Consider the following 26,896-nt stretch of genomic DNA (forward strand, 5'->3'; position numbering starts at 1 on the left):
AGTTGACCCAAACTGCTGCGATGGTGCAGTGATGCAGCATGGGGGTGTCTTTTGGAGAGATGTGTGCAATGCGAGGCGTAAAAGCAGAAAGGTTTTACGCACCTGAGCTCTGGGCGACAGAATTATGAGGTGCTGGGTGGGCTGGAGGTGGGACAGACTTGAAAAGATCCCAAGGCCCTCTTTAGTATGCAGCAATCACAGCACCAGCATACAGCAGCCCCAGACAGAAAATGACCATGAGACGATTTATTGTCTGTGAGAACCATTTGAGCTGCTTTGCACAGTTCCTGCAAAGCTCATTTATATCCAAATAAAAGGGAGCTGAGCTGTCTAGAAGAAAGTAAAGTGTAGAGCTAATGGAAGGAGAATGAAGTTGATGCAGGGGGAGAAAATTCCAAACAAAATACCCCTGTCAAGGGCACATTTATTATTATTATTATTATTTTGTTTTTGCTCACAGGAAATACACAGACATGCAACAAAGTCATCACAATTCAATAAAGACTGATTGGTTAACAAGCCCTTTATAGTTTTGTCAGTGTCTGATAAAGTTTCATTTAATGTAACTCAAACACATGAGTATGCAAACTGAATAAAGGGGCACTTAAAAACATTCATTGAACACGGCGACCGAAAAGCGAGGAGAGCAGCCAAACGCCATCTCATCCCCAACAAACCAAACAAGACCTTTCTGTCCAAATAAAAGCCACAGAGGTAAATCATCAGAAAACCAAGGTGGTGACATTTTCATATGCAAAAAGCTATGCACTGTCAAGTACACCTGCAACACTATTTCTTAAGACATGCACCTCTTGTAGAGCATTTTGGATCTTCAAAAGACACGAACTTCAGCTTTGTCTACCAGACGCACACACTCATAACAATTCCCACAGACAAACAAAAAGAAAATTCACAGAAATGTCAAGGTATCAACTAGATAAAGAGGTACAGTTTGCAGCAGACACTACAAGAGTACTTATATGTTGGGACTGATCAAAGGAAAAGTTGAAGTTAACGATAACAATACAGTAATGTTATGTCTAAACTTCTTTTTTAAAGAGACTATCTTTTAAAAAAAGACATCAAAAATATATGCTTTTTAGATACATAGTATGTTAATATCCTCGGATTGCAACCTCTTTGAACCAGAAACCAGCCCTCCTGCTACACGTAAAATCCCTTAATAGATCTTAAAAATTGCATAAAAGTCCTGTTCTTTCTTCTTCAGCTATACAATCCATGTTTACATATGCCTAGTAATGTCTTAATCATTGCTCCTTTTGAAAGTCTTTACACCTGAAAACATTATATAGCCTTTAGGGGCCCGAATTGTGCATACCACCAGCCTGAGGAGAGGAAAGGTCAAAGAGGCAAAAGTTTGGGGATTCTTGTGAAGCTTCATTCAACATGAAAAACGCAAGTCTTCAATAAGATTACAAAGATTTTTCTACCAATGATCAGTTTTAGATAGAGGGATTCAAAAGTTATTTTCTGATTTTAAAAACAAGCTTAACTCATTTATATTAGCATTATGAGTTTGCCTTAGCTTTTTTGAGTTAGAAGGAAGTGGAAGTTTAAGATGCCAAACAAAAAAAAACAAAAAAAGGATTATTAATTGAAGGCAGAGATCTGCAACCTGAGGCTCCACAGCCACTTGTGGCTCTTTTGTCCCTCTATTGAAGAAAAAGGCTAATAGTTTTGATAAATAATTGGTTTGTAGTTTTGGTTTAACTGTTATAGTTGATAAAGTTTTGTCTTTTATGTGCACATTTTTAATATGTCAGACAGTTGAGCAAAATGATGGTAGAAGGCCGTGTTAGACTTTTTTGCATTTTTAATTCAAGTAATTCTGTTGCAGCAGGAGGATCATTTTTAATATAGAATGGGTTTTATTTTGAAAGGAACTTATATATGTGCTGCTGTTAAAATTTAAAAAAGTTATATTTGTTATATATAAAGAAATAAAACATTTATTTTTCTAAAAGGTGAAGAGGGACTTTGTGGATCCAGGGAGTTTTGGTCAATAGTAAAACTGGCCCAAATGGCTCTTTAGAGGTAAAGGTTGCAGATCCCAGATTTAAGGGAAACGTTTAACAAACTGCCTTCTTGTTAGAACTGGTTACCTCAAAAGTGGGACAACAGTAATAGCAAACTTTAATTTAAACTCTGTGGTGGCATTTCTGCATTTGAATTTCAGCGAAGATTTCAAGTGAAGCCCCTGTCTAACACATGTATTAAATTAGCTTTGCCTTTTATGTGTGACTACAGTAGCTGTGCTTGCTGCTGCTGCCAGAGCTGCCAGTGCAGTGGTGACCTTCACATCAGTACTGTAGCTGGGTCTTTGTAAGCACAGGGAGTAGACTGAAGTTGCTGCTGTCATTTTGGCCTCTTGGGCATTCCATAATCTGCTGCTCTCACTTTGCTTGCTGTAGTAAAAACTATGAGCACAATGGTGAAATTACTGCAAAGCTCGCTGCAGAAACCGAATTAAACTGAATCCAAATGTTAGTTACTGAAATCCTGAAAGGCAAGTTTAACCTAAAACCGAACAGCTTCAACAAAAAAAACATATAGCTAATTCTTCACAAAATTGTTTGATATCCTTAATTTTTACATGAAAAATATGTTTGCAGCTTAATATAATAAACAGGGGACAAACTTTTAAGGCCTTTAATCAAATTCACTTATTTTAGAAATGACATCTGTGAATCTGTTGTTCTTTTTAATAATAAAACAAGGCCTGAATTAATGCTAAATTAATGAAAGATAATTAAACTTTTAAGCCAGGTATCACGAACTTTCAGCTGAAAAACAATCCTGTCTTCTGGACAACCAAAAAAATAGAACTCTGTCATCTTTGGAGTGGGGTGGCCATCATCATGCTGCTAAAGCTCCCCCACCACTAATAAAAACATCTTTGTATTTGTCAGTGTTAAACGGCAGATCAACTACACAGATTCTACATTAAAGTAATACACAGCAGCAAACTCTATGACTACTTGTAATATATGATACATCCATAACAAGTCATATATTTATATATATTTAAGTCCTTTATGTCCCTGACAAACTGACAAATCTCGCCAGATTCAATGAATTCATGACAACATGAGTTTGTATATAAATATGTGGGACATTTTCTGTTTGAAATAGTATAAAAATAAAATAAACTTACACTATAGACTCAAATTGAGCTTGAAGTTAAAGGTATATCACATCAGTAAATGTTTTATATATATATATATATATATATATATATATATATATATATATATATATATATTCAGAGCATTGCAAGCCATTTCATTGGTACCAACCTAAAAAGTTTTTTTTTCTCCAAATGAAGCTGGAATAAAACAAAGAACAAATTGCCTCAAAGTGCAATGGAAGACTGTGATTCATCAATTCACCTTACACAAGCCCCTCAGCTTAATAAAATTGATTAGAGACACTTGTCGAGACTTTGCACCACTACATACCACCTCAGAAAGTAAGTGACTATCTCTACCTCACATCCATTAAATCTAAGAATAAAACAGGAAAACTTCAGCCTTCAACATAACCAGACTGACCTTTTTGTGTTTCCTACCGCAGCGGTGGAGGGAAGGGAGTTAACGCCATACAACAGGATTGACCCAAGCAGCTCTGAGTGAGTTCACGCTGGGAAAAATAGGTTTCACTGCTTGCTATCCAGGTAGTTGAGCCCAGTGTGCAACCTAACAGTGAGCAGGCTCCCAAGAGATTTAAACTGCAGGCGAGGGGAGAGAAGGCTAGAGATGGATCTCCCCAGGAAAATTACTGGTATCCGAAAGCCGATCGTCCGTCTGTGTTTGTTCCACGTTCCTCCTCAAGGACTTCAAGTTGCCTCACAGAAAGCAAAATGCACTCTCATCTTTCACTTATGGCCTACCTGATACATTGTGCCAGTGGCTGAGATAGTTCCAGCAGAGAGGATAAAAATGCAGGCTCTACATTCACTGTAACAAATTAGTTTCACCTTGGAGCTCAAATCCCGTTTTAGAGCCTTGGCATCACAACCAAACAGCAATTCTTTCAACAGAGGTCAAAGTTTTCCAAAGACAGTCAATCAGCAGGAGGAACCGCACAAAAACACCATCAAACACTAAGATTTTTGTCCTTAGCTCTCTAGAATACACGTGCTGCATCAGAACAAACACCAGTTTTTACAGGTGAATCCAGCTCCTACATAGGAGACTACAAAGGTTAAAAAAAAGATCTAAAATGGTATCACCATGGGCAAGAACCTTGTAAAATTTCATAAAAGGGAACCCCAAAAACAACACTAAAAATAAGGAAACTCAATTTTCAACTATTTGGATTCATTTGAGTGGTCTTTTCCAGTGACAACTGAACCTATATTCTCTTTGTTTGATATTATTTGTGCAGCATTGGTGGAAGTCATGCCATCAGGGCTTCAGCATTTATAATTAGGCAATCTGATCCTTGGTCATTTGAATGACTAACAGGTTATCATCATTTGTTTAAAATCCAGAAGGCTTTTGTAAGAGTCACTAACAGCTTCTCTCAACAGTATAAACATCTCTTTCCATCATTAAGGACTTTTTCCATGGAAAATACATGCTCATGGCATGGCTCATCAACTAACAGAGGGGAGATCTTTCCAAAACATTCTGCTTCTATTGCTCTCACCAACTGTTTCTAAAGGTTTAGTTTCAGTTAAGGAGTCTAAAACTGTCTGCTGCATGTGCAGAGTTCCCCCTCTTCGAAAGACTTGGTAGATTGGGTTTCTGTGTGACCAAATTCTGTCCATCAGTCCTTCAGATTGTCCTCTCCAACCCCCTGGGCTGAGAGCTCAGCCAACACGTTGTCCAAGTAGTTTGGGTCAGGGTAGCCATGGCCAGTCAAGTTGGAGCCAAATTCTGTCTTATGGTGAATCTCGTTCCACACCACAGTGTCCGACTCTCCTGTGGTGCTGGATGTGCCGATGGTGAAGATAAGGCGGCGGTCCCAGGCCATGATCAGCAGCTTCAGGACCTGGAGACAGAGAAAAGAGAATAGAAGGGTCGCGGAAGTGTGAAGATGTGCAGAACAGCAAAAAAAATTGTTTTTATCTAGAACTGGTTTCAGGGCTCACCCTCCTGCCTTTCTCATTATCAGGAAGGTAGCAGTGTCGAGGGAAGCCTCTCGCACTAAACTTCTTCCCTGAGTTGGGGTGCTCGTTGGTCTGGAGAAAATGTTAAGAAGGAAAAAAATTTAAAGTCATTCGATTCTAATTAAAGCCTAATTGTTTGCAAATGTCATCAGTGCCCCAAGGACGTGCCTGACTGTTAACATGGTTTAGACAGGGGGCCATTGAGGCATGCTCCACTGCAAATGTGTAATTAACTCTTTAACAATCCTTAAAGGTTTATGTAACATGATGAATAAATAAATTAGCTTGATTAAAATGAATGTAAAATTTGATGGGATTGTTTATGAAACTCATTCTGATGAGCAAAATGTGAAGATCTTTGTTGCAATAAAACAATTCTTTACAGGAGATTGTAGGTAAAATACTGCTCTTGCAAGGTTATTCTGTTTAACTCAACAGCTAATAAAAATTAGCAGGATTTTTTCAGAGGGCAATTGGACAGAGTATATAGAAAGGGAGATATAACTCCAGCAGAACTCTAGCTTTGCTCCTTGGTACTGCTTCATGACCTCCAGCATGTCTGACCCTGGGGACACAAAGTCTGCTGCTCTGGTGGACAGAGATTATTTTGCTCCCTTCATTAACAACAATATCAGCAGTCAGTAGAAAATGCCATCTCTCTGTTGTGTGACTGCAGAGTATAATGAACAAAAAAATAAAAATCTGAGAACGTTTCGGTTTATGAAATGCCAAATTTAGATTTTTCTCCTCATTATTACACCCATAGTCTCATTACTGGGTCTGGACTTTCCTCTGGTCCACATACCCTTCACACAAAATCTGCATGTCACACTTAAGCAGTTGCAGTGAGTTCACAGATTTATGGGGCAGAGACAGCAGATCAAAGCACAGAATTTGGGATTAGGTTAACTCTAAAAGGTTTCACCTGAATCCCCGCAGGAATGTCATAGACAATGCGAATAGTCTTGCAGTCTGGGTGACCGGGCAGGGAGTGAGGGATGACGTGATACTCCATCTTCCCAGGGGGCTGGGTGCCTGTCTTCTCTCCATAAATGGTTTTGCATGTTGGGCACTGAAGGCTGCCATCCTGGTCAAAAGCAACAACAGAAATGAACAGGTTCAAATAAGGCGCATGATGAGAGAATACTGTTAATAATCTGTTATTTGTTTAAAAATATACAAGTATCTACAAATAAGTGAAGATGTTATGTTTAACATAAGAAATTATTTTCTTAGTAGTGACACAAAGAAAAATGAAGACAAAACTCAGTCCTTCTCCTAGGCTTCAGGGAGCTTAAGATGATTATTTTTTATCATCCCTTGCGTGATTCATTGCTTCCTTTTAAAACTGACAAAAAGTGCTGATGGTCAACAGTTGGTTGCTGATGAATATGCTTTTACTTGCCTTATCTGCAGCAGTAAGCAGAAAAAAAAATGTGCATGTCATGCAAGTATAAAAAAAATAAGTGAGCAACATTTACAGAGATTTTACCAAGTACTGGGCTCCTGTGACAGATCTGATGAGTGCAGGATATTTTTCTGCCTGATTATTTGTTGGTGCAATGCAAACCCAGTCAAGCTGGAAGACGATGGAAGTTTACAATCTCAGCCCTGAGCGATATCATAACTACTCTGTCTCACAAGCTCTTACTCACCTTATTGCCATTATTATACATGGCCAGCAGGCACAGCAGATGGTACATGTGACCGCATTTGCCAAGTCTGCCAACCAGCTCTGGCTTGATGCCTTTGTGCTGCAGGACTCCTTCATATCCTGATGACATGACCAGCCTCTCCATGCAGATGGTACAGTCCTGGAATAGTTCATCAAAAGGCTTTACATGCCATTGTGTGTGCACATCAATGGGGAAGTTAGGAGACGTTTCTTTAGATTCGTGACAGTGACAGGTAACAGGTTGTATCCGGATGTTCGAGTTAAAAACATATGTGCATCTTTTCTTACCTCATCTGGGATAACTTTTATCTTCTCTGCGTATCTTCTCACCACATCCTCTGGGTTTTTACCTTTTTATAAACAAAAAACTGAGTTATGCTAAAATAGGCTTTTGGACATGCAGTAAGTGACATGATGAAGAGGTCACCTTTTGTACTGGGATGTAGCAAACAGTCATTCTCCCACATTCATGTGTGCAGCCAGTTAACTGCAGCTGAGAGCACACACGCAGCTTACATTCCCAACACACATATATTCCATTAGTTCTCCCTTAAGTTTCTGCTTGCTTGCTTGAGGTAGGGAGAGTAAGTGGAGGCAGTTTACAGAAGCCACAAGCAAGAAACCATAGATGCTGAACAGAAACAAAAGACTTCTTTCTGTAAGGAAGGGTGGATATTATATATAAAAAAAAGAAATTCTAAAATAAATAAAAAAACTGTGAAGGCAATGAGGTGTTGGGCTGCTATCCTCACACAGCAGATGGTTTGTCACACAAAACCATCTGGGAGGGTTTTACTGGAAAATGTTCTGATTGGAATCATTCAGCAAAAACAAACTTTCCAAACCTTCTGGGGGAGAAAAAAAACACAATAACGAACGAAATAAAATAAACTGAAAGAAGTTGTCCTTCTTCAATTAAAAATATTGATGATGAAAGGCAATTGCTTTGATTGTCTTCTGCATATAGGAAATTAATATTGTTGAAAATGCTGTGATTTTTATTAAATTAACACAAAACAACTTTCCAACCTTTCAAGTGAAGCACAGCCATTACCAACAATTGCCCACGTGTTGCATGCTGGGATATATGCTACAAGAAAAGGTTTAGGCTACTCTCTTTAAAAAATAAATAAATAAAAGTCATGCCTTTACTGCAATACTTTTTAATAAACAATTTCCTGCTTTATTTCTTAACTTAATCAAGTTTAGAAGACAAACTACGTCAGAATGCTATTAGCCTACGTAAACACAAAGTCCCAAAAAAGATAAATTATCATACAAATTTAAAAAGCAAGATAATCTGGCTTTTTAAGGTAGCAGTGTGTGTGCTAAGAAAAGTTAGCACATTTAGAGCCAAGTTTTAAAATAAAGGTGTTAAAATGACATTTTTTCACTTCTATTTATCATCTAACCACCTACTTTTGTTGTGATATTTGGCTAAATTTTATATAATACCCATGTTGTTAGCATTTAGCTCTTACAGCCTCACACATTGACTGTTCACACTTGTGTTGCTAAATTTATATTACTGATTGTATTACGTAAAAAAATCAATGTGAAAAACACTGTTTGTTAACTGCTTTTCAATAAATCTTTTGAATAAATATGCACCTTGTTAAAAAAAAAACACAGAATCCAAATAGGCTACTTTTTAAAGCTATGTTTAAAGAACATTTCTGCATAGCTGTAGCTCTGTCTGAACTCCCTCCTTAATCCCTTACTACCAAAAAAATATATAGTGCAGGACTATCAAGTGCCCTGGATTTTAAAAGCAATTCCGACACCATGCTCACTACTTTTTTTTAATCAGTGAAAATGATGTCACTAATTTTTTATGGTAAAAATCGAATAAAACGTTTTACCAAGACTGTTCTGAAGATGAGAACGTGGATGGTTTATAAAAAAAAAATTAAAATACATTTTTCACATGAAAAAATGTTCAAATCGTCCACTATGGTGCACTGAGGACTGAGTAGTGACAAAATTCTGACACAACCTATGTATTTGTTTTACTAAATAATGTCTTCTGGGTTGGATTTCTTAAGCTCGACGTTTTATTGCATATGACAGAATAATATCCGTTTTTGTTTAGTAAAATATAGCATAATGTCAGCACACACTGTAGTTAAATATAGTATGAAACCAACACAAAAAAACTTTTTTAAAGATGCATAATGCAAAGGATGTCTCTTTTTCAAACTAAATAAAAAGTTTCAAGGGACTTTTATTCATTTTGTCATAAGTTGACATTCATTTTATTTAACGTCAGTTAAATTTAATTATTTCTCAAATCCAGAAACTTTTTACTAGTAAAAATATTGAAATTATAATCAAGATTAACTAGGAGGTACACAAAAAACAATCAGCTTTTGGGAATGCTAAGCAACAGACAGCAGCAGCTTTTCCTGACACATCTTGCAAAGCTTGGCAGGGCAATGGTGGCCTGCTGACTGTCAGTGGTAGGTCTATTCTTGGCAGTTTCCTGTTTAATAACAACAGCACCATGACAATTTACAATTAAGGCTTCTTCCACTGCTTTCTTTGAGTTCCTGTGACTGTCTTCTCACATAGCGAGACTCACCTCTCTTCAGGTGCTTTTTCTTCGTTTTGCGGCGCATGCCGTTGATGCCGGGCACAGGCTTCATGTCACTCTTGTTGATGGGTGGTGGGTGCAGTATGGGCTTTGGAGCTCGAGTCAGGCAAACTGGCAGACCTGCAGCGCACATCAGGATACCTGTCATACCTGACGCATAAATGGAACACAAATGTACACAGAAGAGGGGGAAAAAATAGTAAATTTCCTTTAGTGGAGGTTAGTTTTAAAAAATAAACATGCACACACTGACAAAAAAACATCTAGCTAAGTGCCAAAGAGAGGCTGCAGAGCAGATGTGGACTAACCTGCTAGGGCTGGATGCACTGGTCCAGAGCCTGTTAGGTTCTTGACTGGGAGAGCAGGAACTCTACAACAGAGAATACATTAAAAAAATCAAATGTGTATAGATTTATAGAAATTAAACGCATCATAAGCGAAACAATTCTAAAGTAAACATGCCCCAACATGCCCCAAGCCTTAACACAGAGACAACCGTAACACGATGGGATGGCCTGATTCGCATACAAAGCACTGCAGAAGAGCCTGAATCAGCATGACATTTGGAGAGTTTGGCGTTGGTAAAAAATATAGATGACAGCTGACTTACACTGTCTTTAGGATATGTGGAGCACAGCAGACAAAAGGAATTTGTGTATTTGTCTGAACACGCAATTCCGAGAGTTTCTTTCCATAGGATAGAAGACTCAGTTGAAAGGACATTCCACTGATCAGCAGAGCTAAAGAACAACTTAAACAGAGATCAGTGACAACTCTGCGTAAGTCACAGCTATAAAGACACTAATCTCCTAAAATGTGATGTGAATTAAAGAGTTTCAAAAGTTCCTGCTGTAAAAACTAGGGCTAATAGATAACATGGCAGATATTAAAGAAAACGTATAAAAGACAATTTTACAGTGAGTCAAAATATTCAGAAAAGATAGGATTATTTCTAAAGCTTATAGCTGAGGGTTGATTGACATTAGCTGGGCTACGCACAATGTGTGGAATGAGACACCTTCCTCAGTATGGAGCCACTATAATGGAGTGACTCTTGGTGTTTGAAAACAAGCAGCGGTGTGCTTATTGGTGGTACTCTTTGCAGCTTCAATCTTAATAATTAAATTCAGATTTTTTTCTGTATGGAAAAGGGCCCACCTGTTTATTGTTTGTGCACAGGGGCCCAAAGGCAGCTTGGTCTGTGTTCTCAGACTAAAGGCCCTTGTAAAAGACTCTAATTGTGCAAAGACAGCCAAAGGTGAAGAAGTGGAAGACTAACAGCCTAATCTGAACAGTATCTCTTGTTCGGTGCTTGTGTCTATTTCCCAATGAGGGACACTAAATTTGAGCACAAGTCTTCTCTTAGCACCAAGACACAGCAAACGGTGCTCATTTGGGGGCAGTAATGCCTGACCACAACAAGGAAAAACAAAGCTAGTCCCATTAATACTCTGATTATCATAAAGTATCTTCCTGTACCTCCTCACTACAACTAATAATGTTTGGCCTCTTTGACATTTTACAAGTTTTTGTGGGTCCTGCTTTTTCAGTTTTGTACTGTGACCCCCACACCCCCTCACCCGTGATACTTGCAGCATCATTTACTCATTCTGCTTCAATTCTGCACTTCGGTACACCTGTTCTGAAGCAGACCAGGATTTACTTGTTTGGTCTGCACCAGACTTCAAGTGATTTGGAACGCAACCAGTATGCAGACAAATACTAGTCAGCTAAGGTAAACAATCCACTGGCGTTTGCAAAAGCAAAACTTGGCTGTCAAAAGTGACTTTAGGATGGCATCAAAACAAAATTGACAGTCAGCTGAGCCACATGGAATTTCATGGTATTGGACATGGTGAAGAATTTAAACCTAACTGCTCCCCAACCAAAACACACAGTATAAAACCAATAGGATGGTGAAAGATTTAAAGTAGCCATTGATCTTCTCTCAGTTCCCCTGTTCATCAGCCACAGACTCCCACACCACTGCTCCTATGCTCCCCTCGCTTTTTGGCCAGGAAGCAGCAGAAATCTTTTGCCCTGCAGCTCCACAGAGCCCCACAAATCTGCATCAACAGACCTGCTTTGATATAGATAAGAGCCTTTGTTCCTGTACCAGGAGAAGCCCTTCAATAAGCTCAGTGTGATTATGAAAAAAATAAACCTTTGCCATGGCCAGCAGAGGAGCTGATGTGTACCATTGGCTCGTGATAGAAGCTCAAGATGCACTCTGTCTCACATCAGTGGACCAGAAACAAGGTGTGGGGAGCTCCTGGTGTTTGCAGCTCTGATGTGAATCAGAGTGAGGTTACACGGATGTCTTGTGTGAAAGATGTTTCAGGGATGTGAAAACAAACCAGAAAGTCATTTGGTTGGAATATTTTTTAACTAGTTCATTAAAAAAACAGGGAATAAAAGCGGAATAAAAACCAATACTACTAGTTAAATCAACTACAAAACAGACAGAGACTGAGCAAGATATGCTTTCAACCGTTTTAGCATAGCCTGATTTAAATCACAACACCTCAAAGGCAAGATGTATCCTGTCAGTGAGTGCATGTATATTTCATATCATTGATAGCAGAGGGATCAGAGAGCCAGTTTAGCTCGTGCTGGTTTGCGGCGCCTTCCGTCCGTGAAGCCCGGGTTCGACTCCAGGCTGCTCCCTGTTCCCTTCTCTACCTCTGTGCCGGTCCCAAGCCCGGTTAGAGAAGGTTGCGTCAGGAAGGGCATCCGGCGTAAAACATTGCCAAATTTACCATGCGACTTGTTCGCTGTGGCGACCCCTGATGGGAGAAGCCGAAAGTGGAAGAGTTGATAGCAGAGGGATCAAAGAGCTGATTTACATTAGAAGGAGCACAAAACACCAGCTCTCAACATCTTCTCCTTGAGTGTTACATGCAATTTGAAAAAAATACAATACAAATGGCTGTCATTTTTAAAGTGCTTGCAAAAAACAGAGACACTTACATTTCTACTAACCAATGAAAAGCCAGCCAAATTAGAGTATGACACCACTGCTGATAAAGCTAAAAACACGAAGGATTTTATTTTAAATTAAAGATAAAAACCCTCTTTAAATTTTAGTAGTTTACAGTAGTTAAATTGCAATGCTGCATCACAGATACTAGGGCTTTTTGAGAATAACAGGTAAAGAAAATTGATGAATCGATCAGTGATGAATATATCAAACTTTCACTTTACTGGAAGACTATAAACACAGAAAACTTTCAGGATATGTTCCCCAGGGTGTTCCTCTCCTCTGATGCATTTATTTTAGCTGCAAAAAGCAAGATTTGTGCAAAAAAACATTTACAAAAATTACACATTGAGGTTGTCACGGCAACAACTGCCTACTTAGATGGAATTTAAGTTTCCTGTCACAGTCAGCAGTAAGGAATTCCGGGTAAACACAGAACAGCTTGTGCTTTTGAGAAAATGAATGTGATGCTCTTTGAGAAAACTTCATATAACCTGAATTACTTGTATACGTGTCCACTTGTTAAAGAGGAAACCACACAAAACCTAGTAGCTTTTGAATTTCTCTGCACTCTTTTCTCAGCTGTCTCTACCCCCTGATATGTATTTACTTTTGTGCTCCATTCCCTAAAGAATTTTGGTTTCCACAAAAAAAATACTGAACATCTTTGTTAAAAACTTGTTGTAACATAGTTTGCTATTTTATTTTAATGTAACAAATCACATTTTATGTTTGAGCCTTGCAGTACACATTTTAACCTGACGGTTTCTATCTCTCCTCTAACCCTTGTGCCATCTTAGATGACCCCACCCTCACATTGACGTGTTCTCCCTACCATGACAAAGGTGGATAAAGGTGGAAAGATTTCATGTAATCCATGGACACCAGTGAAGATCACAAATCATTGAAGAAAAAAGGTTCAGAGGACTGTCTAGTGGGTCTAGATGACCCAACTCCCAATGTTAAAGTGTCTAGGATAGCACAAGGGCTAATCAGCCTCAGTCCTCCCTTCTTTAGTAAAACTTTTCTGAAAAAATTTGAATCGGGACAGATCCCCATACAGGGACTCTGTGTTACACCTCAGTGCGAAAGTGCTGATGAAGGACTACTATCTCCTAATTTGTTTAAAATGCATTATTAACCTGGAGCAGTGGAGGTATGATGGCAAGAACGTCGAGTGTGTGTAATTGCAATATTGATGCAGGAGCCAGACGCAGAGGCAGGCCCTTCCCTCTGCCACAACAGAGCTGAAGGTGGAAGCATAACTGTCACAATGAAACTGAAATGCATTTATAAGGAATAACGATGCACATGATTTGAAAAATTGCATCACTGCAGCCTCTCCAAGTACGTTGATTTATTAAATCGCTACAACTTTAAATGTTATCCCAAGGGGTAGATTAGATCGGAGCCAGAGCAGACCACTGAGGAGTAATGATCCATCCTGTCAGGCACATTCACAAATCTCAACTAAGTTCTTAACACAAGCAGCTTGATTCTCAGCTGTTAGTATAAAGCAGCCATGGTTTTTTCTGTGTTCAGGAAGTGGTTTGATTGAGTTTAGTGCAGTCGAAACTCCCTAGAAGTCTTAAAAAAGGGCTGCTTTTCTTTTCTTCTATCATGACATTTGTTTATGAATCTTGTAAATAGTTGAAATACTCCTGCTCCCTATCAGCGTTTTGGCCCTAACATCAAAACAATGTACTGAAAAACGCCTGGCGGACATTTATGTCAGGTCTACGAGCATTTACAGTGTGATACAAATCCACATTTAATGACACAATGGATTGTTGACTGAAAACACATAAACTAACCAGTTAGATTTAATGTCATTTAAAAAAAATATGGAGTTTGAGTAAAACAAGAAACCACAAATGAACAACTAAACTTTTCTTAAAACTAGATGGCACCTGTAAATGCTTATTTAGGCTTTTTATTACTATTTTTGATTTTGTTATGCACAGGCAATAACTAAAACCTAAACAAATTAGTTACAATATTGGTCCTAAATTAGGAAGCAATGTAGAGTAAGAACATTTTAAATAGCTACAATTTGCAGAATCATATACAGTATTAGTTTATAATATGCATAAATATATTAATAGCTTTTTCTTCATTTATTCATAATGATTATATATTGTTCAAACAACTCTGTAAGTGGACAAAACAAGCCTCTCTGGAGGAATCTTTGTGGTCAACTAAGACTAAAACGAAATACCAGGATGCCAAGAGGAATCAACCCCTTTCCCAACTAGAAGTTGAGCAACGATCAGCGTTACAGACAAAGCTTGGATAAATTTGTGCGGCATGAAGTTGACTAAAAACATTAAATTTAAAGGTGTTGGAATAACTGAATAAGAAGTGATCACAAAATGAAAAACTCCCATTCTCTGCTACTGTTTAGCTTTTTGAATAGAAAACAAGACACTCATTGGTAGTAAATGGTTATTTCTTTTTACATGAGGGCGCGTTGGTGTGTGAAAAACACATCAGTTTTAGGCTTCTGTTTGAAGCCTAAAATCATTTTTCATCATAACATGACCTGTTTCAAGGATTTCTCAAGCTCCGTTCACTTTATTGTGTCTCCAACCAGCAGCTATGTGCAGATGGTGATATGTGGCTGCCAGCTGTAAGACAAACAAATGTGTTGACACACACCAGCAGATGGTGCCACTTCTAATACCTGTGTGTGTGAGATAAGTGTGTTTGGTTGAAGCTCCCCTCCACCTACAGATCACAGTCCGTTATATTATTGTATCGTGACCTAACAGAAGACCAAAGCCTAAACAGCTTACTTTCAGGAATAAAATATTCACGTCTCCTTACATGAACATGAAGCAAAGGTAATTCTAAGAAAATGTGTGCTTTTGTAGAAAAACATGTGAACACGACAAGTTTATGTGTCAATCTAAAATAAAAAACCTAATCTAATAAAGCTACAGCACAATAATCATCTGTTTTACATCCAGTAACTGTTACATGAGGGCGTGGGTGTGTGAAAAACAGATCAGATTCTTTACATTCTGTGGGTTTCTCTGTTATGTTTGAAGCACGCATGGGAACCAGCAAGGGAGTTCACATATGAGATTGTGTGTGACTGCAAGCTCTCATATTCTGCTGTGTGCATGTTAACCACACTCATCCTGTGTGTGGAGCCACTCGCCTGGGAACCAGCGTACATCATCTAACCCTACGCTTCTCTTACCTTCTCTCAAATAGTGCTCGCTGTCTCCACAGATCACTTAGTGTAAAGTGAAACAGTCCAATTCACAACTCTGCACCTGAACCGTCAGTGAATTCTTAAAATGCAGATGCCTAAATGGGTCATGCTATTCTAACCCTCTATCACAAATACCTATATACACAGAGTAGAGTCATTTTCAAGGATGAAAAACCTATATTTTGTTTTGAGACCTGAACTAGGCCAACGAAAGTGAAAGCATGTCTGCCTATTTGAGTGGTGGTCTTATATATGCAGTGAAGGTGTCTCTCCTCATTATCAATGAGAATGAATGGAATCACATTAGATCAGGAGTGGGTTTATTTTAATATTTCGGTAAGTTTTGGTCAGAACTAAAGACAAACCAATTCCTGCTTTCTTCGCAGACCGCAGATTTCTCACCATTTGTGATTTTATTTCTAACTAGGGATGTAAAAAAATTCAGATACGCATTGAAAAATATATCAATCTCATATCGAAACCAAAACGATAGCCAAGATGCATTCAAGCGCCTTATTTTAAAACTAATTTTGTTGAGAGATTGCCACCTCAATTTCCCTTCCCTTCAGGAGGCAATTTAGTTTCTTTTGTTTGTTATTTGATTGCTGATCTTCTCGGTTTCATTTTTTTCAGGTCACTTTAAATACAACTGTGCCTTTACATCCTCTTTGAATTGAGATCAGCAGAACAGCACGTACACTCACTTTATGCTGCTTTGTGTCTGGACTAAGAGACTGTGAAGGTCATCTGGGCATGGACATTTTCAGCTCTGACTTCAGCTACTATGGTGTGTTATGATGGAGCAGACTGCTTTAAGTTTTAAAGAACCACTCCAATGAAAATTGTGGTGTTTTTTTTGTGGTGTTTTTAACATTTTTTGTAGGGTTTTTCTCATGACAGAGAATGGTTCTTTAAAACTTTATGGATAAGAAATCAGCAAAACATGCCCTCATGGACAGCTTTAAGGGCAAAAAGGAAGGAAGAGGAGGAGAAACCGGCTCAAAACAGAAGTTAGTCTGTTTTTGGTCAAAAAAGAATCCTTTAACTGGCGATCTAGTTTTTTCTTTTCTTTTAGGTTTTAAACCTTTAACATGAATCTAACAAAACCTACTATGCTTTTTACATGCCGTTACTCCTGATCCGAATCATCTGATCTGCAGAGGAAAGCGGCTTTGTGCCAGTATCATGTGGTAGTGTTTAGACTGCCAAAAAGCAGGATGGGAGGACTTGCCATCAATGTTATTTCTTTAGAAGGTTCGCTAATGGGGAGATAATTACATGGCTAATGTATTCCCACCAAAATCCCTTTTTGACTAGGGCACCATGCAGCCCTGGGCCGGCCCTGGTCTGAGATGGTATCTGGCTAAAAACTGTACAGCTGGATAGCTCCAATATTGCTCGCCATTTTTGTTGCGCCGCCAATGTTAGAATGGGGGTGTGAGGAGCTGCAAGCTGTAGGGAGTGTAAACATATGGATGTTATTGAGTAGGGGTGTGCTTACTCCGCGCTTACAGTCCCACCCACAACTCAGACATGAATTTCTAATAATCTACTGCCGCTTTGCAGAAACTATGTCCGAGAAAACGACACACATGAATAACTTCATAATCATAGTATAAAGACAACTAGGAAAACTTTTACAATAGGTGAAAGGATGATCTTAGTGGGTCTTTAAAAAAAGACCAAAAATCTGTTACATTTTTGTTGGTCAGTGTTTTGAATTAGAGTCCGTAAAGCTGCTGCATTTACCAAGACGGCGGCTGGGTTTGTTTTGGTGTGTTGGGCATGTCATCTCATCATCTGTGGAATTGGATCTGACCCTCAACTTTATCTAAACAGACAATATTACAAAAGGCCTAAAAGTTGAGAACTGATTCATGCACATATTAACCCACAAATGAGGACAAGATGCAGGGATGTGTGTGTCGCTGCTCAGCCGGTCGCCAGTCAGGGCCGGTCAAATGGAAAATCGGCGCATCTCTAGTAACGACACCAACACACTTTTTTTTTCTCAGTCCCTTTCTGTGATTCACTCTGAGGGCAGAGTGCTCTACTGAAGCACCGAAGCTCCCATATTTCCTTGATCCATTATTCATCCTCTCCTATTGGAGCTTTGCCTCCATGGCAAGTATGTTTCCACAGCGACACAAGAGGCCACTTCAAATGTGTGATTGCATGTCTCACCCCCTGCACAATTAAACAATGATGCATTTAAACGCAGAGCCAGATATTCCACTTACAGCCTCAGACTGTTTTGCATGACATAGCAACCATGGTGCAGTCTGATAGCAACAAATCACTTCAAAGCAAAGCAACAGAATGATCTAAAGAGAGCTGCAGTATTTCACGCCTTGCATAAGCTCATTATCAAGCAAAACCTTGGAAGACACATATGAAAACAAAGATGAAAAGTGCTTGCTCAGCATAGTTACAAAATCAAAAAGTTTTTTTTTTTACTCGCAGATGTATTGATCAGCACATAAAAGACTGTATTCATAAATCAGCAGTATGGGGTGTGGACAAAGACCCAAAGATTGGTGCACACAGGACACATTCAGTGTGAATCCTTGTGAGTCAGACATGGAGACCGGTTCTTGGCTTTTTTTTATCCTCTCACTGCTTCGGTGGAGCAAATTTAGCTAAATCTCAGCTTTGTGCCAATGCTGTCAGAAGTATGGGGCTAAAGGAGATTTGAAAATCGAATTAGAAAAAAGAGAAAGAGAACCATTGGCCCTCTTTGCAATCATCATTACCCTGCTGGGATGGTTCCTCGTGTAGTCCCCATGGAAATGCGCTGCGTGCCCGGCCTGTTCAGATTGTTCTGTCCGTTGATGGTGAGAGCGTGGTGGCCATGGCCGGATGAAAGGGATGGCATCACAGGAGAACAGGGGAAGTTGGCAGGGGACAGCGGAGACTGCACCTGTTCAGCTTTCGCCTGCCCACCCCCTACACTTATGTTGTTGTTTTTGGTGGTGGATGAGGTGGATGTCTGAGACCAGAGGGAGGTTCCAGCAAAGGTGTTGCTCTGCCGCACAACGGTCCCTGTAGCACCCGAGTTCCCTGCTGTTCCTCCGTAAAGCTTGCGCCGCTGGGAGGCAAGAATAGCATTGGAAGCCGCTCTTGTGCTGTTGACCAGGATGCACTGCTGGCAGGAGCAGGGCTGGCCGGAGCTGGCGCCCACAGGCCAGGACTGAGACTTAGGAATGGAGCCCATGATAAGCGGGTAGGCAAGATCCATGCGTCGCCGTAAACGACGTTTTCGTTGACTCTGCCTGTTGGTCTGGGACATGCTGTTGAAGTCAATGAGGTAGCAGAAGCCCAAAGAGGTCAGGTCCAGCCAGGGGTGCTGCTTCTCATAAGCATTCTGGATGGTCACGCAGATCTCCATGTCATACAGCGTCCACGAGCCGTTGTCGTTCTCCCACTCCCACACCACACCTTTGCCAGGGGCGGAAGAGGGCTCGTAGAAGTTTCTTTGCACTGGTCTCATGGTACCTAACCACAGAGAAGAGAAGGGATGAAAAAGAGCAGTCAATTTAGATAATAAAAGATATTCAGAAGACTTGAACTTTTATCAGGGTCAACTTTTTAGACACATTTTTCACATCAAGAGGCAATCAACACATGTACAAACAGGTTTTCTGCTGCTCTTGTGATGGATATTAATCTTTTTGTTGCTGTTTTTAATATTTTGAGCTTTTAATGTACAGTGCCTTGTTTGACTCCAGTCTTTGAAGGTGCCATATAAATAAACTTGAGTTGAGTTGATACCTACATGTACGTACTTTCAAGCACAACTTGCCAGAAGATAGACTTTAAAGTTCTATTTCTGGTTCACAAACCTTTGAATGATTTGGCACTAAAATACACGATTGCCCTCCTTCTGACTCATTGTGTACCAGTCATCTGGATCCGGTCTAGAGTCTGACTTCGCAAAAGGCTTAGATCAGCAGACACAGTTTATCTAAATTCAAGTTAAAGACCCAACTGTTCTGCTTGACTGCTTGAACTATGCAATGGTGGATGTTTTTTTTTCAATTCAATTTTAAAATTCACTGTACTGTAGTTATGTGACATTATCCTTTATATTCATTAATTTTTTCTGGTTTCTACAATTTTAACACCTATTAATTGTGTATCCTGTTTTTTTTTAAATTACTAATGCACTTGTATGGAGCAACAAAAAAATTTTAATTTCCAATTTTTTGTGACGGAGTGATACACTTTTTATGCATTATTATGTAGTATTTATTATTTTTAACGGTAAGTTTTACCATGACAAATTATTTGTTTTAATGTCAGTGTTGCACCAACCAGGGAGCACTTTTTTTTGTTGTACCAGGGAAAATGACAATAAAGATCTGTCTTCTCAACTGAATTTGATTAGGGTTCATTTAAAAGTTTATATCAACTTTAAACTTATTTTAAATTCAGTTGTTTTAACAGAAGTTAAAATAATAACAAAAACAAAGAAACTGTCGACTTTAGGATACATTTCCCTGAAATCAAAGTTTTTACAACTTAGAACACATTTATAAATTATGAACTGAACTAACTTTTCACCATCACTTGGAAAAATAATAAATATGGTGAAAACTCCAGTAAAAGCCCAACACATAAAAGCTGGACAGAGAAGTTCAAGGTTTTTACAGAAGCATACCCACAATGCTCCGCTGCCTCATTAGCCCTCTATTCTCTATGACAACAGGAATGAGGAGGACAATGAGGCGAGAGCTTTGCACTTCTGTCCCTTTGCTGGTGGCGACTCAGCTCCCGCCTTCCTTATAATACAATTACTATATTCACATGGGAAATCAGGACACCTTGGCGTTTGCATCTCTGCAATGTACGTCAGCAGGGGTATCTAGGCACTGCAGGACAAAACATCAATCTTGCCTTTCTCTGCTAATTTAACGGGTAAATGCACTTTCCTTCTTTTCATGCCAGGGAGGACCTCAGTGTTGATGAAGGGATGGGTGTGTGCACAAACAATGAATGACTTCAGAACTGACATGGGGAGGTTGGTGGACAGAGGGGTAACTCCTCTTTCAGCGGGTATGGGTGCCAAAGGATGTACTGCATCAGCAGAATCAGCGGTGTGACATTGAGTGTCTGCTGCAGGTTGCTGCTGAAGGACTTGGTTGATGGCTAATTTCATTTGGAGCTGAGACGCACACACAGTGAACAGCTGCCTGTGTCTCTCACATCTTCAGCCAGGCAAGCTCACATAACTTTCTCTGCTAGTTGCATCTGTGCCTGCTCATGGCTCACTGGCTTAACTCCATCTGCTGTCTACATAGGAAATATTGCAAATCTCATGAGATTTATTTAAAAATGATCAATTTAAAACTGCGCCTGTGTTGCAGCCAGCTCCAGTTCTCTGTAGAAGGAAAGAGCTCTGTGTTGGTGAGCCACTTGCCTCAACTTATCATCACAGGGGGCCGCACGAGGATTGTATTGTGCTCAGCACTTTCAGCACTGCTGCTTGTTTTTGGTCACAATCAATAGCAGCTCCTCACAGTCTTGCTCAGAGGAGGGTTTAACACAGCTTCATAAATATTTGAACATGTTGAGATGTTTTATTCCTTAGCATTAACTTACCCCCCTCAAACTTTGGTGGGGGATAAGATGAACCTCATCTCTCCTTGAAAGCCCATTAGCACTTCTCAGACTGGTCTCACCGGAATATGTAAAATGAGCTCAACTTCTCCAAGCCGTGTTAGGTGGTGGTGGTGTTTGAAGGTTAAAATTACATGCAGGCAGAAATCTATAATGTTCAAAAATCATTTACTGTATGAACTTTTTCATTTTGAAGGTTTAAGGATAATTTTTGGGATGTAAAATGTATATTTAGTCAAATGTTTTGGAAGCACAAGCAGCATTTAAAGCTACAATTAAACTTACTTTTACTTTTTATGGATTTTCTTGAGTTTTTGTTAAAATGTTAAAGTTACTTTTTTACTGAATTTGATTTTGTTAAGGTAAAGCCACAATGTTCTGTTTAGTTCTAAATATACTGAACAACTCTGGACACTGTTGGACAAAACCACATTTTTCAAAAAAAAAGTGTGGAGTTTGCTACACCTCTATCACTGTAATTCACTGTATTCTGTTTGCTAGTGTAAATGACAGCCATATTTCCTTAAAACGTAAACAAATTATTTTAAATTTGATAAAAAATTACTGATAAAGGGGTGGATGGTGCTTTCATAGATTGATGGTTGATCCTCCCCCCTTCCTTTACCTAAATGGACCTGTTTCAACAACTGTTAGATGTGTTTGACCATCCTAGTCATCATATTTAGAATGAGCAAAAACCACTGATTTTAATCAGAGACCAAAATGGCCATATCTCAAGGCAAATATTTCATAGCGATGCTTTTATTTTGACAGGACATGTGATACTCTAAGAACAAGCTGATAGTCCATTACAGATCAATACAGACAAACACAATAACACTCATTCCAATAAGCATCAACTATGTGTCTTCCTTTTACAACATGTGAAAATAGTTACCATATATACACTGTACCAATATTTCTATAACACTCACAGGTTTCTATAGGGTGTATATGAAGCATGACATGGAATGACCATATTGAGTCAACAACATTAAGAAAATGGAGCAATTGAGTTGGAAAGGTGGGACATACTAAAGTCAGAGATTTGTTGGGTCACCTACCTGTCAATAAAACAAAAAAAAAAAAAAACGAATTATACACAATTTTAAGCTTTAACAAAATGGAAACATCTGATTAAAAACACCTTTGTCGTTAAAAATATTTACTTCAATATTCCAAAATGTTTTATAAAGAAAGTTAATTTATTTAATTTTGCAAACAGGGGGAAATGAATAGAAATTGTTCCCTTCAGATTCCAGCCTCCAGTGGTCATGAGTGGAAGTGCAACAGCTGGCACTTCCAGGTTGGCTTCGGATTTGGGAACGGAATGTGCCAGTGTTTTCCTGTGACTCTTCCTGTTCTCTTTTCCAGGAAACTTAGTGAAAGTGGCCACTTCCTTTCTGAACCTTTGTTGTTCTCCATCATTTTTCCTGCCTTCCATTCTCATCCCTTATCTCCCTCTCACGATGTCCTCCAGCTGTCCTTTCCTGACAGTGTGGTCTCCCCCCCAGGGTGAACTGTATCTGTCTGATGCATTGCTACAATCATACTGCTTTTTGTGGGATTCTAACCCCACTGTCACACAGGGCCAGGTGGGTTCAGGGGGAGCTCAATCAACCTTTTACTTCTTAGCTAGGGGGACAAAAGAAGCCATGATGTTGTCTGTCCTTAATAGCTTTGTTTTTTTATAGGGAAGTGAGGAACGGCTTCTCAGCGCAGAAGATAGGCATCATTAAATTGCAACATCCTTGACCTTACGGGTACATTTCATTTGAAGCAGGCACACTTGTAAAAACAAGTTTAAATCGAGGCTTTTATTAGGCATGTATGATATCCATCTTGAGGACCTATTCAGTAATGTGCGGAGAATTTCAAATTATTATTTATGATTAAAAAAATATTCTGCAGCCCATTAGAGCCTGTTAGTTGCTGAGATTACATCAAACTTATAAGAAAGTGTGATGAAACACTCTTACTGGAAGCTGGCACCAACTTCACGAGTAAGCAACTTTATTACATAAATAGCTGCAATTAAATGCACCAGATTACCACAAAGGAAAGATTTTGTTGTCACGGGAACTAATGGAAAAGGATGTCTGACCACGTGTGAAACCCTCAGATACTTCTTTCACAGAGAGCAGCATCAACAGTGTTGACTCCTACTGTAGGCTTCATCTGATGCTGACGCCAGCTTTCCCTCTTTTGGACTCCTACCAACACCGTCGCATTGAGCTGTTTTAACATTTTCCACTCTGTCATTAGCTGGACCTCATCCTGTTCTCTCTCACGCTACACTCAGCCCTTGGACACAGACTGGAGATCTGTGTCATTGAATAACATCACCTTGCAGTTGCCACTCTGCTGCAGAATGGAAAATTTCTGTAGCATATACTCATCTTTGACAGAGCTTTCTAACTTCCCTGACACAAAGAGTTGCATTTTCCATATAGCGACAAAGAAAGTCAGGGAAGGGGAGCCCAGTTACAGGTCCTGTGTTCGAATGGCTTTTTTTGAAAGATACTTAAAGCTACGCTAATCAAAGGTTTCTTCCAGAGAAACAACCAAATAAAAAATAATGTATAGAAATCTTCATTAACACGATCATTCTTTGTTGTAGAAAAAGGTAAGCAAAACACTTTCAAGTGTGAGTGTTCTTGCATTTTTCTTTTCTTGAAGAATGCTAGTGCAAATGCAGGGGATTTTTTTCCCTGACAAAGCTAAAAAAAAGTTCTGAGGCAGAAAGTTGAGAAACTGCAGAGCCAATAGTTCAGTTTAATTCTTCAGTTAATGTTCAAGTAAAATGTCCAATTAGAAGAAATCCTAAACATTTGGGACAAATTTATTATTTATTTATTGAAAAGTAAATTGAGTTATTATGAACAAATTGGGTTTTAAATGAACAAAAGTTATGTAAAAAAAGAAATGCACCAAAGTTGACAAAAAACAAAGAATTGACATCAAAATTCAGTATGAGGGTATTTTTTAGGAACTGGCAGTGTAGGACCTAATATGCAGGAGAACAGGCCTGCTGGCAGAAACTTAAAATTGTAATAAACTTGAAAATGACAAAACTGATGGCGAAACAAAAAAGAGTGACAGAGCAGATGACCTGTCAATAAAGAGCCGAAAACCAAACACTTAAATACACCGAGGGTCATTAACAAAGATGAAAAGCGCTGTGGATGATCATTAGCATTAACCTGGTGTGACTGACAGAGGATAACTCAAAACCTGACCAAAAACATCACTGACAAACTAAACTTAGCTGCACTGTCCTCACAATACAGATTTAAACTTTAATCAAAATAGTTTTATAAAATATATAGTAGGCCTGCACAATATACCGCAAATTTATCGTTATCGCAATATCCAGCTCTGCAATATGCATATCGCGAAAGACGGTGAATATCGCAATAAATCATAAACCCAAAATGTGGCAGCTTGAAGCATTTAACGCATTAAATAAACCCCTTTATGTTTTGACCAATCAGATGGACGCCTTCCCATTGTTTACCAATCAGATGGAGGCCTATTATGTTAGAAGATTGTCACCTATGTCCATGAGGGTCATTTGAAGTATAATTTTCAAACTGTTGCAATGAAATGGGAATGATGTTTTTGGTTATTTTTCTATTTGTTTATATACCGCAAATTATATCGTTATCGCCATATTGATCATTTATATCGCATATCGCAGGTTTTCCTCATATCGTGCAGCCCTAATATATAGTATCTCTATAGAGGACAGAAATGCAATTGGGTCTAATGCCTGTTGTTTAGAGTGAAGCTGCAGAGATACAAGCACTGTTTTTATACATTTATGCACAATTTGAGCTAAACTAAGTATAAAATTATGAAATTCTTGCTAAAGTAGCAGCAAATCTGTGAGAGAATTGCACAAAAACATATGTTTGCATGAAAATACAAATGTTTAGTGGATTCTATAGGAAACTGAAGTTACGCGCCAAAGACTGTGTAGTTAACATAATGAAATAATTACAAATAATACACTGCTGATGTAAATGAACTGTGAAGACTTGCACCCATGGAGGTACTTATTTTATAAAGAACTACATTTTTTATTGTGTATGCCTCTGCAGAAGTCATGTATGCTTGAAAGGCAAAATCTTAGGATAACATTGGGAACTATGAGTCAATGTTGGAGCTTCAGGTAAGCTGGTGTAAAGTGGTGTGTAAAAAAAGTGGAATTTAACAGGGGTCCCTTCAAGGTGCAATCAGACATAGAATTGACAGATAACACTGCTGGTGTGTCCTAAGTTATGGTGACTGTATGCTCAAAGTATAACTATAGCCGAGCATTTCAATGATTCTACTGTTTTGGCACAGAAACAATGGAAATGTAAAAGTTTAACCATTTAATTCAAACTTATGGTTTTTGACAATGTTGAAAAAGAAAAAAAGATTAATATGATTCAAGTTTGGCATGGCATTTGGAATGTCATAGTTTTGCTTTTTTTTTTAGGGGCCAATTGACAATTTGTTCCTTGCTGTGTTTGGAGATATTAGGGGATTCCTCATCATCCCTCATCATCAAACAGGACTCCTGTAAGCATGAGCCAGTAAGATACAGTATTATTATTATTATATTTTAATTTGTCAGAACATTGTTTGATTGTGGTAACAATTTCGTATAAATATGACATTTTTATACGTATGTCGTATAAATACTTAAGAATTCATACCATTGGAAATTTTGCACTTTATTTGAAAGGTTTTGCTTCCTGTTCCAATAAAATAAAGACAATTTAGTCATATTTTTTTGCAATACGAATGCCGACATGTTGAAACCAGAAAACGTCAGTAATTGGTAAGCAGTAATTGAAACGGTTAGTTCAAAAGAGGCCAACGTCCACAATTTTTCAAAAGAGAGATATTATATGTTCCATGGTCTTCAAGGGAAAAGCTATCTGATTATGTGCAAAAAAGTCCCAAGTCCGTTGTAATGTGTTGACTATGCTTGACATTTAAAATACATTAAGGACAAAATTCCTGGACTTGGGCCTGTCTTGCATGGGTTTTGCTTCATCCCATAGATGGCAGCACTAGTTATCCAAAATGGCAGCGACCCTGTTTAATTCAAGAAGGGCCCAAGTACAGAGACTTCAGTTTGCTAGTCCTCTGAAATTATAAAAGTGAGGTGCTTCATATTATATCATTCGTAAGCTATGAACTGGTGCTAAATCTGGGTAAAATATTAATCATTTGGTGTAGCCTCCCTTTAAGCTATGCAATTAAAATCATTTCCTGGAAAAACAAACCTCTTGAACTTTGGCCCCTTTTGAACTAACCGATTCAATTGGTCTAAATCGCTCTGAGTCAACATTTCTATGACAACCAGGAGTGAGCTTGTTGGAAGTCCACACCCTTACCATTTGAAAGGTGGCTTGGAAGAATTTGTCAATCAAATGTTTTCAACGTTTGATGTGAGACCACCTACTTTTATTGAGGCATCGGACTGGCCTGTTTATGTTTTGAATAAATTGCACTACAGACAAAATAGGAGAACAAAATATGATAGGCAGGGGACATAAGATAAGTACAGCAAGAATGTTTATTCTGACAAATATAATGACTGAGTAACACCTGAGCTATCTATATACAAAACAATACAACTTGATAGCAAAAATGTTCATTTTGTGAATGTGTGTGTT

General features: G+C 38.7%; 1 protein-coding gene across 3 annotated transcripts in view; it reads right to left on the reverse strand.

Moving 5' to 3' along the window:
* Positions 1–392: 392 nt before the first annotated feature.
* The window catches only part of dtx1 (deltex E3 ubiquitin ligase 1), a 46,300-nt gene continuing 19,796 nt past the window's right edge, over positions 393–26,896 (reverse strand). For 2 of the 3 annotated variants that reach the window (XM_004072710.4, XM_020706097.2), the window contains exons 3-10: positions 18,356–19,097; positions 9,711–9,772; positions 9,391–9,552; positions 7,098–7,159; positions 6,790–6,948; positions 6,060–6,221; positions 5,117–5,206; positions 393–5,016 (exon numbers count right to left, since the gene is read on the reverse strand). In XM_004072710.4, coding sequence (XP_004072758.1) covers positions 4,792–5,016; positions 5,117–5,206; positions 6,060–6,221; positions 6,790–6,948; positions 7,098–7,159; positions 9,391–9,552; positions 9,711–9,772; positions 18,356–19,097 — 1,664 coding nt within the window. In that variant the 3' untranslated portion in view covers positions 393–4,791. The remainder of the gene's footprint in view (positions 5,017–5,116; positions 5,207–6,059; positions 6,222–6,789; positions 6,949–7,097; positions 7,160–9,390; positions 9,553–9,710; positions 9,773–18,355; positions 19,098–26,896) is intronic. The other variant, XM_011479405.3, reaches the window with a different exon arrangement.

The sequence above is a fragment of the Oryzias latipes genome, chromosome 9 (assembly GCF_002234675.1).
Source record: "Oryzias latipes chromosome 9, ASM223467v1".
NCBI classification, from domain to species: domain Eukaryota; kingdom Metazoa; phylum Chordata; class Actinopteri; order Beloniformes; family Adrianichthyidae; genus Oryzias; species Oryzias latipes.